At 44.2% G+C, this 15,523-nt stretch overlaps 1 protein-coding gene across 1 annotated transcript in view; it reads left to right on the top strand.

The window, feature by feature from the left end:
* The window catches only part of LOC119926922 (SSX family member 2 interacting protein), an 85,201-nt gene that overhangs the window by 59,116 nt on the left and 10,562 nt on the right, over window positions 1-15,523 (top strand). Inside the window, exons 10-12 of the mRNA XM_038745395.1 lie at window positions 5,921-6,057; window positions 8,510-8,677; window positions 11,356-11,470. Coding sequence (XP_038601323.1) covers window positions 5,921-6,057; window positions 8,510-8,677; window positions 11,356-11,470 — 420 coding nt within the window. The remainder of the gene's footprint in view (window positions 1-5,920; window positions 6,058-8,509; window positions 8,678-11,355; window positions 11,471-15,523) is intronic.

Here is a 15,523-nt window from a genome sequence, read left to right as displayed (position 1 = left end):
ATACCTGTTCTCCCACAGATTTAGAATACAAACCCTAGTTGGGGCAACGACTGTGTTTGACCTAAATATCTTTGTTTATCTTAGAGCTTAGTGTAGCGCGTGGCACGTAGAAAGCGCTTAAATGCCATTATTATTATTATTTACTGTGGAGCTGGAATAGATTCTTGGAGACAATGGTAAGGAATCTTTTTTTTAAGAGGTAGAGGGAAACGGGCGGCTATTGAGGATTTTGAGGGGCGGAGAGATGGATAGAACAACATTTTGGAAAGATGATCTGAGTATACGAGGGAAGCCCAGGCCGAAGAAGGGAGACAAGTGAAGGTGGCTCATGGAGGAGTCAAGCTGAGCTATGATCTTTTAGACTGTGAGCCCACTGTTGGGTAGGGACTGTCTCTATATGTTGCCAATTTGTACTTCCCAAGCGCTTAGTACAGTGCTCTGCACATAGTAAGCGCTCAATAAATACGATTGATGATGATGATTGGGGGGTGGCCCTTCTGATGGGTATTAGGCAGTGCTGTAGAGGGAGAAACTGTCAGACTTGTGAGACTTCAGGTGACAGATCGAGGATAAGATGCCAGCAGGACATCCTCGTAGCCATATCCCGCAGGCGAGAGGAAACGCAAGACTGCAGAGCGACGATCAAACTAGCCCGATAAGTTGGGAGTCATGCGTCGAGGTGGTAGCCGAATCCATTTAGACTGTGAGCCCAGTGTTGGGTAGGGACCGTCTCTATATGTTGCCAATTTGTACTTCCCAAGCACTTAGTACGGTGCTCTGCACATAGTAAGCGCTCAATAAATATGATTGACTACAAAGCGAAATGAGTGGGGGACTCGGAACAGAATCTGAGAGGAACCCACGGCTTGGGGTGAGAAATACGACGAACCAGCCAAAGAAACAGCAGGCAGAATGGTAAGGAGGAAAATCAGCAGTCCATTGTGTCGGAGGAATGAAGAGCAGAGAGCATTTCTAGGGGAAAGGAGGGGCGAAGAGGTCAAGGAAGAGGATTAAAGTAGAGGCCCTTAGAGTTGATTAGGAGGATCGATCGGAAGTCATGCCAGGATTGCTGTACGCGGGGGGACTGGCTGCCCCCTGGAAGACCACAGCCAAGAAATCATGCAGCGAACAGGCATCGCAGGCTGATATAACTCAAGAAATGTAGCGGTCTGCATTAGGAAAGCGTAGACAGAGAACCAAAAAGCTAGAGTGGCCACCAGGCCAGAGTGTGGTCATGGAATTTGGTTACCTAAGCAGCGCCGGCCAGCAATAGGTAAGGGAATAGATCATCAATCAATCGATTTGTACTTATGGCTTACTGTGTGCAGAAGACCGTACTGAGCTCTTGGGAGAGTACAAGACAGCCGAATCGGTAGACACGTTCCCTGCCCACAAGGAAAATCAAAACTAGTAGGTCACGAAGGCCAGTGAGAAACAGCATGGCCAAATGGCTAGATCATTCATTCATTCAATCGTATTTATTGAGCGCTTACTGTGGGGAGAGCACTGTACTAAGCACTTGGGAAGTACATGTTCATTCATTCAGTCGTATTTATTGAGCGCTTACTGTGGGCAGAGCACTGTACTAAGCACCTGGGAAGTACATGTTCATTCATTCATTCAATCGTATTTATTGAGCGCTTACTGTGTGCAGAGCACTGTACTAAGCGCTTGGGAAGTACAAGTCGGCAACATATAGAGACGGTCCCTACCCAATAGCGGGCTCACAGTCTAGAAATGGCCTTGGGAGTCAGAGGACCTGGGTTCCGATCGTGGCTCTGCTGTGTGACCTTGAGCAAGTCACTTAATTTCTCTATGCCTCAGATTCCTCATTTTTAAAATGGGGATTCAATGTCCGTTCTCCCTCCTACTTAGAATGCAAGCCCCAAGTGGGACAGGGACTACATTCACCGTGATTATCTTCCTCAGTGTGTAGAACAGTGCTTAACATACAGCAGAGCACTTAGCAAATACCATAGAAGCAAAATTATTTGGGAGCTTCTCAGAGTGTGGAGGCCCTCTGATATTAGGTTTCCCACCGGCAATTGGCAGTGCTGTACAGTGAAAATCCTCTCTGTGGCTATGAGATCTGGACTCCCCACAACCTGAGTTCACCTTCGAGAAGCAGCGTGGCTCAGTGGAAAGAGCCCGGGCTCGGGAGTCAGAGGTCATGGGTTCTAATCCCAGCTCCGCCACTTGTCAGCTGTGTGACTTTGGACAAGTCACTTCACTTCTCTGGGCCTCAGTTACCTCATCTGTAAAATGGGGATGAAGATTGTGAGCCCCACATGGGACAACCTGATCACCTTGTATCCTCCCCAGAGCGTAGAACAGTGCTTTGCACATAGTAAGCGCTTAACAAATACCGAAATTATTATTATCTTCCATTCTAACTTCCTCTCCCCTTGTTTCCCCTCATCACCGTCCTCTCTGTTCCCAAAGCGTACCACTCTGACCTTGCTCTTGTTTCTTTCTTTTTTTCCCTTTTAATGGTACTTAAAATAATAATAATAATAATAATGATGATGGTATTTGTTAAGTTAACTTAAGAAGTTAAGTGAGCTGCCCAAAGTCACACAGCTGACAGTTGGTGGAGCTGGGATTTGAACCCATGACCTCTGACTCCAAAGCCCGGGCTCTTTCCACTGAGCCACGCTGCTTCTCTTAAAAGCACTTACTATGTGCCAGGAACTGTAGTAAGCTCCGGGTTAGATACGAGAGACTCAGGTTGGACACAGTCCAACCACAGGAGGAGGATTTAATCGCTGTTTTACAGATGAGGTAACTGGGGCACGCAGAAGTGAAATGACGTGCCCGAGGTCGCACAGCAGTCAAGTGGCAGAGCTTAGAACAGTGCTTTGCACTAAGCGCTTAACAAATACCAAGATTATTATTATTATCTTCCATCCTAACTTCCTCTAATCAAATCATGATTAGAGCCCAGGTCCTCTGACTCTGAAGCCCACGCTCTTCTCCCTAGGCCACGCTGCTCTTGCCCTCTCTCAACCTTCACCTTTAATTTTTGCTAAATCCTGTCGGTTTTTCCGCCTCTCTTCCTGAATCCTCCCCTGCCCGCCCATCTACCCCCTTGTCACGGCCCAGCTGGACCTCCGCCTCAGTCTCCTTCCTGGTTTCCCCGTCTCCGGCCTCGCTCCTCTCCATTCTGTAATTCATCCTGTTGCGTGGATATTCTAAACGGTCTGCGCAAATCTCTCCACTCCTCAAAAACCTCCAGTGATTTCCCATTCATCGTCGCATCAGTCAATCAATCAATCGTATTTATTGAGCGCTTACTGTGTGCAGAGCACTGGACTAAGCACTTGGGAAGTACAAGATGGCAACATAACATGATACTCTTATCTTTTGGCTCCATTGGGTTTCTCCCTCTTACCTTTGGGTGTCCAACCTCACTCTTCTCTTCCACCCGAGCTCGCATTCTCCGTTTCTCCCGACTCACCTCCCTGTACCTTGTTTCCGCCTCTCCCAAAGCAGTGCTTGGCACGTAGTAAGCGCTTAACAAATACCATTATCATTATTACCTCTGGTCCCTCTAGACTGCAAACTTATAGTTTGCAATATTTGTTTGGGGAAACATCGGGCATCAAGATCAGGAGCAAATAGGACCTGACCTTGCTCTCTCATTCTCACTTGCGTCACCTTGACTCAAGGGTCCGGCTATCAGATCGTATCAAACTCTGGAATAACTATGGTGGATTTGCCTTCAGTGAATCCATTCCTGGAATTAAAGGAGATGGGGGCAGAGGGACAGCATAAAATAAGGATATGGGATTAATGACTGATTAGGTACACAGGCAAGAAAACACTGACTGTGGTCGAGAAGAATTTTGGTAAATTCATGGGCAGCAGGGCAGCAGGTTTACACAGGACATTCAATGGTGCATCTGTGGTGTCGACTTCAAAAGGGCAACCTTCACATGGTTTCTCCACTTTCGAGAACAGAATACTGGGCAAGGTGGGTCACAAAACTATTTCAGGAAGGCATCTCTAAAATTTTTGTTTTGCTCTGCAAGGAAATTAGAAACACAGAAGATTAAGAAACAGTAGAGGAAGGGAGAAGTGTATTATTTTACTTGTACATATTTACTATTCTATTTAATTTGTTAATGATGTGCATCTAGCTATAATTCTATTTGTTCTGACAATTTTGACACCTGTTTACATGTTTTGGTGTCAGTCTCCCCCTTCTAGACCGTGAGCCCTTTGTTGTTGGGTAGGGACCGTCTAAATATCATCATCAATCGTATTTATTGAGCGCTTACTGTGTGCAGAGCACTGTACTAAGCGCTTGGGAAGTACAAGTTGGCAACATATAGAGACAGTCCCTACCCAATAGTGGGCTCACAGTCTGAAAGGGGGAGACAGAGAACAAAACCAAACATACTAACAAAATAAAATAAATAGAATAGATATGTACAAGTAAAATAAATAGATAGAGTAATAAATATGTACAAACATATATACAGGTGCTGTGGGGAAGGGAAGGAGGTAAGATGGGGGGATGGAGAGGGGGACAAGGGGGAGAGGAAGGAAGGGGCTCAGTCTGGGAAGGCCTCCTGGAGGAGGTGAGCTCTCAGCAGGGCCTTGAAGGGAGGAAGAGAGCTAGCTAAATATGTTACCGACTTGTATTTCCCAAGCGCTTAGCACAGCGCTCTGCACTCAGTAAGCGCTCAACAAATACGACTGAATGAATAATGAATGAATGAACTTGCTTTGGGCAGGGAATGCGCCTGTTATACAGTTAATTTTGCACCCTCCCAAGTGCTTAGTACAGTGCTTGGCACACAGTAAGCGCTCAGTAAATATGATGGACTGGTTTACAGCCTTGCTCCTGCCTGCAAGTCCCTCCTTCTTCACTTCCACCAAGGTTCAGCTCTCCATCTTCAAAGCCTTCTGAAAAGCCACCTCCTTAAAGCTTTTTCTCCTCCCAAAGTTGGCTGCAGCGTCTTGTGTTTACAACCTTCTGGGCATCTCAACTTGCACGCTCGTTAGGAGAGGAAGTCTTCACATAATCAATCATTGTCTCTCCCCTTAGATTGTAAGATCCTTTTGTGCCGGAATCGTGTCTCTTACCCAGTAAGTGCTCAATAAATAGCATCGATTGATTACATCCGTTGTACTCTCCCAAATGCTTTCTACACCACTCTGCACATAGTAGGCATTGATTTTACTGTTGATTGAGTTGAAAGTAGTAATCGAAACAAATCACTCTGGACTGTAAGCTCGTCGCGGGCAGGGATCCTGTCTGCCAACTTTATTGTATTTGTACTCTCCCAAGTGGTTACTGCAGTGCTTTGCTCATAGTAAGTGCTCAGTAAGCACCACTGATTGATTGAATAAAATAATAAGAGGCCACAGTCTGCTTATGGTTCATTTGCCAACTTTTTTAGGCTCGGTATGCCAATGTCCTGGAAGATAAAATTGCCTACAGAAGACGTCACCGTAAAAATAATTCATGCGGGAAAAATGCGCAGACATCGATTCGTTGAGTGTACAATTTAGTTACATCAGACTTTGTAGCTGTAGCACATTGAATGTACAATTTAGACAGTTACATCAGACTTTATAGCTGTAGCACATTGCAGACGTTCTGATGTAATTACTTGGCAAAGCAGCCAATTTTTTGCATTGATCCTTGCCAAGTAACTCATGGTGTATGTATGCGACCCTGAAGATGTTGATTTCTTTTTCTTCCCCCTTTATCAAGTTCAGAAGCTGAACTTTAAGGTAAAAGTCGAACAATCAAATCAGTACATATTTTTAAATATTCTTCGATGCACTATAGATCCTTTTAGATTCCGGAAAATTGCCCTTAAGAAGTTTTTGAGTCTTTCGAAACTGCAGGAATTTTAGATACGCATGTGATACCCCCGTGTTAAAGTGTATTTGTTTTTGAATTTAGTGTCACAGGTACATTTAGGAGCTTTTAACGATGAGGATGTGATCTCAAGACAGGACCATGAACAAGAAACGGAAAAGCTGGAGTTAGAAATTCAGCAGTGCAAAGAAATGATTAAAAATCAGCAACAGCTTTTACAGGTAGGTGTCCGATTGCTATTGAGTTACTCGTGCTGTCAAAACCTTGAGTTTTACTGCGCCTGCCACCTGTTTTTTCTCTTCCTTTTTGTGCACTATGGTGTCGGAAAACATTGGTTTAGGTCTTCAGCTCTGCAGGAAATGGGGCAAGTTGCTTGGATGACTGCTCATTCATTCATTCATTCATTGTCATATTTATTGAGCGCTTACTGTGTGCAGAGCACTGTACTAAGCGCTTGGGAAGTATAAGTTGGCAACATATAGAGACAGTCCCTACCCACCAACAGCGGGCTCACAGACTAGAAGGGGGAGACGGACAACAAAACATATTAACAAAATAAAATAAATAGAATAAATATGTACAAATAAAATAAATTCATTCACCTCTAGACTGAGAGCTCGTTGTGGGCAGGGAATAGAGCTACCACCTCTGTTATGTGCTCTCACAAACGCTTAGTACAGTGCTCCATGCACAGTAAGCGCTCAGTAAAGCAGCTTGGCCTTATCAATCAAGCAGAGAAGCAGCGTGGCTCAGTGGAAAGAGCCCGGGCTTTGGAGTCAGAGGTCACGGGTTCAAATCCCCGCTCTGCCACTTGTCAGCTGTGTGACTTTGGGCAAGTCACTTCACTTCTCTGGGCCTCAGTTACCTCATCTGTAAAATGGGGATGAAGACTGTGAGCCCCCCGTGGGACAACCTGATCACCTTGTAAACTCCCCAGCGCTTAGAACAGTGCTTTGCACATAGTAAGCGCTTAATAAATTCATTCATTCATTCATCCAGTCGTATTCATTGAGCGCTTACTGTGTGCAGAGCACTGTACTAAGCGCTTGGGAAGTACACGTTGGCAGCATATACAGACAGTCCCTACCCAACAGCGGGTTCACAGTCTAGAAGGGGGAGACAGACAACAAAACAAAACATATTAACAAAATAAAATAAATAGAATGCCATCATTATTATTATTATTCATTCATTCAATTGCATTTATAATAATGGCATTTGTTAAGTGCTTACTATGTGCAAAGCACTGTTCTAAGCGCTGGAGCACTGTTCTAAGCACTGGGGAGGATACAAGGTGATCAGATTGTCCCATGTGGAGCTCACAGTCTTCATCCCCATTTTACAGATGAGGGAACTGAGGCACAGAGAAGTGAAGTGACTTGCTCAAAGTCACACAGCTGACAATTGGCGGAGTCTGGATTTGAACCCATGACCTCTGACTCCAAAGCCCGGGCTCTTTCCATTGAGCCACGCAACATGTAGAGACGGTCCCTACCCAACAGTGGGTTCACAGTCTAGAAGGGGGAGACAGACAACAAAAGATATTAATAAAATAAATAGAATAAATAGGTACAAATAAATACAAATATGTACAAATAGGGACGGTCCCTACCCAACAGCGGGCTCACTGACCTTGGATCTCCCCCAGCGCTTAGAACAGTGCTTGGCACGTAGTAAGCGCTTAAGAAATACCATCATTATTATGAATTATTATTGTTATTATTATAAGACCCGGGGGTCCCTTACTCACCATGGCTGGTCCAGAGGAGGCGTTGACTGCAGACGCGCTTCGTGTCTCCGCCAACACCGCACTTGTGTTATTATTATCAATCAGTGGCGTTTGTTGAGTGCTTACTACGTACAGAGCGCTATTCTAAGCAGCATGGCTCAGTGGAAAGAGCCCGGGCTCAGGAGTCGGAGGTCATGGGTTCTAATCCCGGCTCCGCCACTTGTCAGCTGTGTGACTTTGGGCAGGTCCCTTAACTTCTCTGGGCCTCAGTTGCCTCATCTGTAAAATGGGGATGAAGACTGTGAACCCCATTTAGGACAACCTGATTATCTTGTCGTCGTCCCCCAGCGCTCAGAACAGTTCTGGGCACATGGTAAGCGCTTAACAAATACCATTGTTGTTATTGATTACAGTACAGCAGAATCGCTCCTAATGAACTTAAAGTCTTGAGGACTGGTGGATAGAGCACGGGTTTGGGAGTCAGAAAGAACTGGTTTCTAATCCCAGCTCTGCCACTGGCCTGCTGTGTGGACAAGTCACTTCAGTTCTCTGTGCCTCAGCTACTTTATCTGTAAAGTGGATATTAAGAGTGTGAGCTCCATGCGGGTCATGGATTGTGTCCGGCCTGGTTAGCTTGTCTACCCCAATACTTAGTTCAGTGTCTGGCACTTAGTAATCACTGAACGGCTACCATTAAAAAATTAAAAAAAATGATTAAACCCCCCTTGATGATGCTTCCTTTTGCTCCTTAATGGCTATAAAGCATGGTGCGGCAGGATTGGAGAGAGCAGTCACATGAATTATTTCCAGCTTTGATCATTTCTAAGCGCTAGCCCTCTGTTAGTGACCAAATTAGTCCGGTTTCTCCTTCTAAAACAATTTGCGGAAAAACAGCAGGACTTTGTGGTTTATGCCTTAAATAGATCTTCTGCCTCCATTTGTAGCAGCAGCTCACTATCGACGATGACACATCTTCACTTTTTCAAGACTGTTATTTGCTGGAGGAGAAAGAACGTCTCCAAGAAGAGTGGATGCTGTTTAAGGAACAAAAAAAGAATTTCGAGAGAGAGCGAAGGAATTTCACCGAAGCTGCCATTCAGCTAGGAATGGAGGTATTCGGAGGGGAAGGATTTTAATCAGTATTTGAGTGAACATTTGGGGTTGTACAGTCGAATTAATAGAAGTGATCCACACGCTCAAGGACTTTACAATCCAGAAATTTCTAATATGCACACCGTCGGTGATCGGAACAGTGCTTTGCACGTAGTAAGCGCTTACAAATACCATCATTATTACTATTATTATCGGAAAGATAGGTTTAAGTTACTCGTTTGTATGATTTCACGCATTGCGCTTTGTGTAATCTCCGCTCACCAGCTCTGAATCTTGTGATTCAAAAGTAGCGTGCGTTTAATCTACACATTTTTAAGTTTATTAGCCTCTGTAGATAGGCAAGTTGAAATGATCCACAGTGAGTAGTTTTGTCTACTGTAATTCGGATTAGAGTATAGGCCTCTTTAAGGGCAGGAAATGCAACATTTAACTATGTTGTTTTCCAAAGCGTGTTGTAAAGTGTTTTGCACTTTCATTCATTCATTCAGTTGTATTTATTGAGCGCTTACTGTGTGCAGAGCACTGTACTGAGCGCTTGGGAAGTACAAGTCGGCAACATGTAGAGACAGTCCCTACCCAACAGCGGGCTCACAGTCCAGAAGGGGGAGACGGACAACAAAACAAAACATATTAATGAAATAAAATAAATAGAATAAATATGTACAAATAAATAGAGTAATAAATACGTACAAACATGTATACATATATATCAATCAATTCCAATGACTGACTGGGTAGGTAGAAATAAATATAGGGGTGGGAGAGGTCACTGAGGAGTTAAGATTCAGGTTCTGATCATTAAGGAAAGGTTTATTGGAGGTGAATTTCATGAGGGTTCAAAGGTGAGGACTGCAATCTGGTATATAATAATAATGATGGCATTTGTTAAGCGCTTACTATGTGCCAAGCACTGTTCTAAGCGCCGGAGGTGAGGGGAGGAGGACTTCCAAGCCTTGGCGACCTCGCGGGCAGGGGAGTGGATACACTCAGTAAGTACTAGTACTTACGTGACAGCACTTTCCTCTCCAATTCGGAAATATTCATGCTTGAATTCTAAACTGCGGAACAGTCGTTTCCTCGTAAAATTCTACGTAAAAGCTGAACACGTTAGAAAGTACTGGCTTTCAAATTGTTTCAGTGGAAAGAGCACGGGCTTTGGAGTCAGAGGTCATGGGTTCGAATCCTGGCTCCACCACAAGTCTGCCGTGTGACCTTGGGCAAGTCACTTAACTTCTCTGAGCCTCAGTTACCTCATCTGTAAAAATGGGGATTAAGACTGTGAGCCCCAACGTGGGGCAACTCGATCACATTGTATCCCCCCCCCAGCGCTTAGAACAGTGCTTTGCACATAGTAAGCGCTTAACAAATGCCATCATTATTATTATTATTATTATTATTATTCACCACCTCCACTCCTCCTGGAAATGGAGCCTGGTTGGAAAGGCAGCACTGCTCAGAAGAAACCAGAAAACCACCGAAAGCCACACTGCTTCCCCATCTCCTTCTTCGAAGCTGCTCGGCCCATCATGGATGACCCGAAGAGCAACTTTAAGGATCGACTTCATTGTCCTCTCCTTTTCTCCCACCCGGGGAACCTCAGAAGTCCAGCAAGGGAGAGATAACGTTTCTGCTTTCGAAGAGCTTAATTTCATCTTGTATCTTGAAATATAGAGCGGCTCAGCTGCCGAAGCCAATCCGTGTATTTCACTGTAACTGATGCGACTTCCCGTTACTAACCGTTGTCTTCTCGGAAAACGCTCCCGCTCTAAACCACTTAGTTCCGATAATCCTCCGCCATACTGATGGTCGTAATTACTCGGTCTGGGAAGCAAAACTGTCAAGTTGAAACGTGCCGAAGACTTTAAACTAGTCTGAGCTCGGAGAAGAGATAAGCCTTCGAATGGGGCAATGGATTTTTCCCTTTTCTGGGAATTTAACTTGCGTTACGCTAGCTTGTAGGGTTAGTGGCAGGCTGGCAAACTTTTGACGGTAAGGATAAACGCAGGCCGAACTCCAGTGAATTTAAGACCTTTGGGAGAAGCAGTGTGGCTCAGTGGAAAGACCCCGGGCTTGGGAGTCAGAGGTCATGGGTTCGAATCCCGGCTCCACCACTTAATAATAATAATGGCATTTGTTAAGCGCTTACTACGTGCAAAGCACTGTTCTAAGCGCTGGGGAGGTTACAAGGTGATCAGGTTGTCCCACGGGGGGCTCACTGCTTTAATCCCCATTTTCCAGATGAGGTAACTGAGGCCCAGAGAAGTGAAGTGCCTTGCCCAAAGTCACACAGCTGACAGTTGGCGGAGCCGGGATTTGAACCCATGACCTCTGACTCCAAAGCCCGAGCTCTTTCCACTGAGCCATGCTGCTTCTCCACTTGTCAGCTGTGTGACCTTGGGCAAGCCACTTAACTTCTCTGGGCCTCAGTTCCCTCATCTGTAAAATGGGGATTAAGACTGTGAGCCCCTCATGGGACATCCTGATTACCTTGTATCCCCCGAGCGCTTAAGAACAGTGCTTTGCACTTAGTAAATGCTTAACAAATACCATTATGATTATTATTATTATTATTTGGGAGTCTTTGAGGGGTCTTCAGAACAAGATGGATAGTCAGTATGAACTGCCTTAACGTCCTGATCTCTTGTCTCGTTTCCAATGTCCGTGTATCCTTTTGTAGAGAAAAGCATTTGAAGATGATAGAGCAGGTTGGCTGAAGCAACAGTTCTTACATATGACCGCCTTTGACTTCAGAAACGTAGAAAATATGAAACCTCAAAGTGCCTTCTCAGGAAGTGAGTACCGCACAATCTCAGTCCTTTAGTAAGTTGTTATGCTTCATTTACATGCATGTGTCTATTTTAGTGGAAACTGTTGCCAATCCACAGTATCTTTCAGGTTGCGAAACGGTGTAACTTCTTTGCTCTGTCTGGGGAAACCTACTTAGTCATGGCTACATTCCCATTTTAAAATTTTGGAAAGAGGTGAGGAATCTTGTTAGAAAAGCAATTTTCTCTAAATTCAATCCTTGGGTCACTTTTAGGTTTTAATTCTATTGCGTGATATTGTATTGCTCACGACATGAGAATCCATAGCAACAAAAGCAAAACCAAATTCATTCATTCATTCAATCGTACTTATTGAGCACTTACTGTGTGCAGAGCACTGTACTAAGCACTTGGGAAGTACAGTGAGGGTTGGGGCTGAAGTATTAGAATAGGAGCCGATAGTCTAGAACATGGAATCTCGCCTTGCCATCTGATAGTTTGGCTTTATTTCTTGGCCATCATTGAGGTGGGCTTGTTTTCATTCATTCAATCGTATTTATTGAGCGCTTACTGTGTGCAGAGCACTGTACTAAGCGCTTGGGAAGTCCAAGTTGGCAACATAGAGAGATGGTCCCTACCCAACAGTGGGCTCACAGTCTAGAAGGGGGAGACAGACAACAAAACATATTAACAAAATAAAATAAATAGAATAAATATGTACAGATAAAATTTATATTACATAAGGGGCAACCAGCCATTACCCAACACATAGTAAAATTCCTTTTTACACTTTTGAAGTGCTGTTGGAGAAAACCTCCCAAAAAGTCAGAAGAAATTAACTGAGATAGCGTTTGGCAACATTTAATGTGAACGAAGCAATAAGAGGTATTTATTTGAGGACTTAAGTGCCGAGCACCATACTAGATGCTTGGGATGATGATGATGGTATTTGTTAAGCACTTACTAAGTGCCAAGCACTGTTCGAGATGTTGGGGTAGATATGAGGTTGTCCCACATGGGGCTCACGGTCTTAATCCCATGTTTTATAGATGAGGTCCCTGAGGCCCAGAGAAGTGAAGTGACTTGCCCCAAATCACACAGCTGATAAGTGGCGGAGCCAGGATTAGAACCCACGACCGCTAACGCCCAAGCCCAGGCTCCTTCTGCATTTGGTAAACCCTCCCCACAAGGAGCTCACAATCTAGAGGGGAAGACAGACTTTAAAAATAAATTACTGTTAGCGGAATGGGGGAGAATTAGGATATGTACAAAAGAGTTATGAGCCTGGGGTACGGATCAGCTGTTTAAGGGGGGGAGGTTAAAGGGAGGGTGAGAGGGCCTAGTCAGCTGTGTGACTTTGGACAAGTCATTTAACTTTTCTGTGCCTCAGTTCCCTCATCTGTAAAATGGGGATTAAGACCGTGAGCCCCCCGTGGGACAACCTGATCACCTTGTAACCTCCTCAGCGCTTAGAACAGTGCTTTGCACATAGTAAGCGCTTAAAAAATTCCTTTATCATTATTATTATTATTATTATTATTATTATTATTATTATTACCAGACACTCTTCTAAGCACTGGGGTAGATAGAAGATAGCCGGGTTGGACACAGTCCCTGTCCCACATGGGGCTCGGTCTTAATCCCCATTTTACCGATGAGGAAACTGAGGCACAGAGAAGTTAAATGACTTGCCTAACGTCACACAGCAGGCACTGGCGGAGCTGGGACTAGAACCCAGGTCCTTCTGACTCCCAGTGCTTGGTGTAGCACTCATTCGAGGAGCAGCGTGGCTCAGTGGAGAAGAGCACGGGCTTTGGAGTCAGAGGTCATGGGTTCGAATCCCAGCTCCGCCACATGTCTGCTGTGTGACCTTGGGCAAGTCACTTCACTTCTCTGAGCCTCAGTTCCCTCATCTGTAAAATGGGGATTAAGACTGTGAGCCCCATGTGGGACAACTTGATCACCTTGTATCCACCCCCAGCGCTTAGAACAGTGCTCTGCACATAGCGCTTAACAAATGTTATTATTATTATTATCATTTGTTTTTAAAGTCCAAACTATTGTAATTTATATTTTAGAAAAGCAGAATGCATTAGCAAATCTCATCCAAGCCAAGGCCATTATACAACAAAATAAATAATCTGAAGCCATAGAATTGTTATGGAAAGTCATCCTTGGGGGATGCACTTTTCTTTATTACTTTTGGCACAGACGAATGCTCGTGTAAGCAGAGTCTCTTGTTCAAAGTGTACAGTTTGGGCAAGTGAAAATTAGGAGAGTGCGTGTATAAAATGGGAAGGGAGCTTAAGTCAAAACCCCACATGAACGAAGGGTTAGTTTCCAAGGAGATTTCTTAACCAAGACTGAATAATGGAAAATGGAGTAATGCAAGATGAGTAGGAACAGAAAGGGTTCAACTCTATGGTCTAGCTCATTGTGGAAAAGACTGGGAAAAGTGATTCAGTACAGGAGCTATTTAAAAAAAAAAAAGAAAGTCATTACCTGGTCAGCAGGTAGATTAATGCAGGGAGTGTGCATTTTTGTGTTGTTGTTTATTAAAATTTTTCCCTGACTTCTACCCGAGGCCTTCCCAAACTGAGCCCCCTCCTTTCTCTCCCCCTCCTCGCCCTCCCCATCCCTCCTGCCCTACCTCCTTCCCCTTCCCACAGCACCTGTATATATGTTTGTAAGTATTTATTACTCTATTTATTTTATTTGTATGTACAAATAAAATAGAGTAATAAATACGTACTATTTATTTATTTATTCCATTATTTATTTATTTATTTATCTATTTATTATTTATTTATGTGCGCACTCTCCTAATTTTCACTTGCCCAAACTGTACACTTTGAACAAGAGAATCTGCTAACAGGAGCATCCATGTGTGCCAAAAGTAATAAAGAAAAGTGCATTCCCCCAAGGATAACTTTCCGTAACAATTCTATGTCTTCAGATTATTTATTTTGTTGTTAATATTTATTCCATTTATTTTATTTTGTTAATATGTTTTGTTTTGTTGTCCGTCTCCCCCTTCTAGACTGTGAGCCCGCTGTTTGGGTAGGGACCGTCCCTATATGTTACCAGCTTGGACTTCCCAAGTGCTTAGTCCAGTGCTCTGCACACAGTAAGCGCTCAATAAATATGATTGAATGAATGAATAAAATGGGAAGGGAGTTTAAGTCAAAACCCCAAATGAATGAAGGGTTAGTTTCCAAGAAGATTTCTTAACTAAGATTGAGTAATGGAAAATGGAATAACACAAGATGAGCAGGAACAAAAAGGGTTCAACTCGATGGTCTAGCTCATTGTGGAAAAGACTGGGAAAAGATAATAGTGATTCAGTACAGGAGCTATTTAACAAAATAAAAAAGGAAAGTCACTACCTGGTCAGCAGGTAGATTAATGCAGGGAGTGTGCGTTTTTATGTTGCTGTTTATCAAAATTTTTCCCTGACTTCTATCCGAGGCCTTCCCAGACTGAGCCCCCTCCTTCCTCTCCCCATCCTCGCCCTCCCCATCCCCCTCGCTTTCCCTCCTTCCCTTCCCCACAGCACCTGTATATATGTTTGTACGTATTTATTACTCTATTTTATTTGTACATATTCTATTTATTTTATTTGGTTTATATGTTTCGTTTTGTTGTCTGTCTCCCCCTTCTAGACTGTGAGCCCGCTGTTGGGTAGGGACCGTCTCTAGATGTTGCCAGCTTGGACTTCCCAAGCACTTAGTACAGTGCTCTGCACACAGTAAGCGCTCAATAAATACGATTGAATGAATGAATGATTGCTTTTCTCGTATTTCAGACTAATCCCACAAAGTCCCAGAATTATGTTTGTTTCGCCCCAAGGCCCCTGTGGTCCTCTGAGTCGGCTGCTCATCGCCCTCCCTTGCCACTCCCTGCTTCTTTCTCCTCCTCCCTCCCCTCCAGCAGCCCTGCCCCAATGCCCCCTTCCTCTTCATTCATTCAGTCGTATTTATTGAGCGCTGACTGTGTGCAGAGCACTGTACTAAGCGCTTGGGAAGTCCAAGTTGGCAACACATAGAGACGGTCCCTACCCAACAGTGGGCTCACAGTCTT

The sequence above is a fragment of the Tachyglossus aculeatus genome, chromosome 4, assembly GCF_015852505.1.
Source record: "Tachyglossus aculeatus isolate mTacAcu1 chromosome 4, mTacAcu1.pri, whole genome shotgun sequence".
Lineage (NCBI taxonomy): Eukaryota > Metazoa > Chordata > Mammalia > Monotremata > Tachyglossidae > Tachyglossus > Tachyglossus aculeatus.
This window is presented reverse-complemented; position numbering and strand designations above follow the sequence as displayed.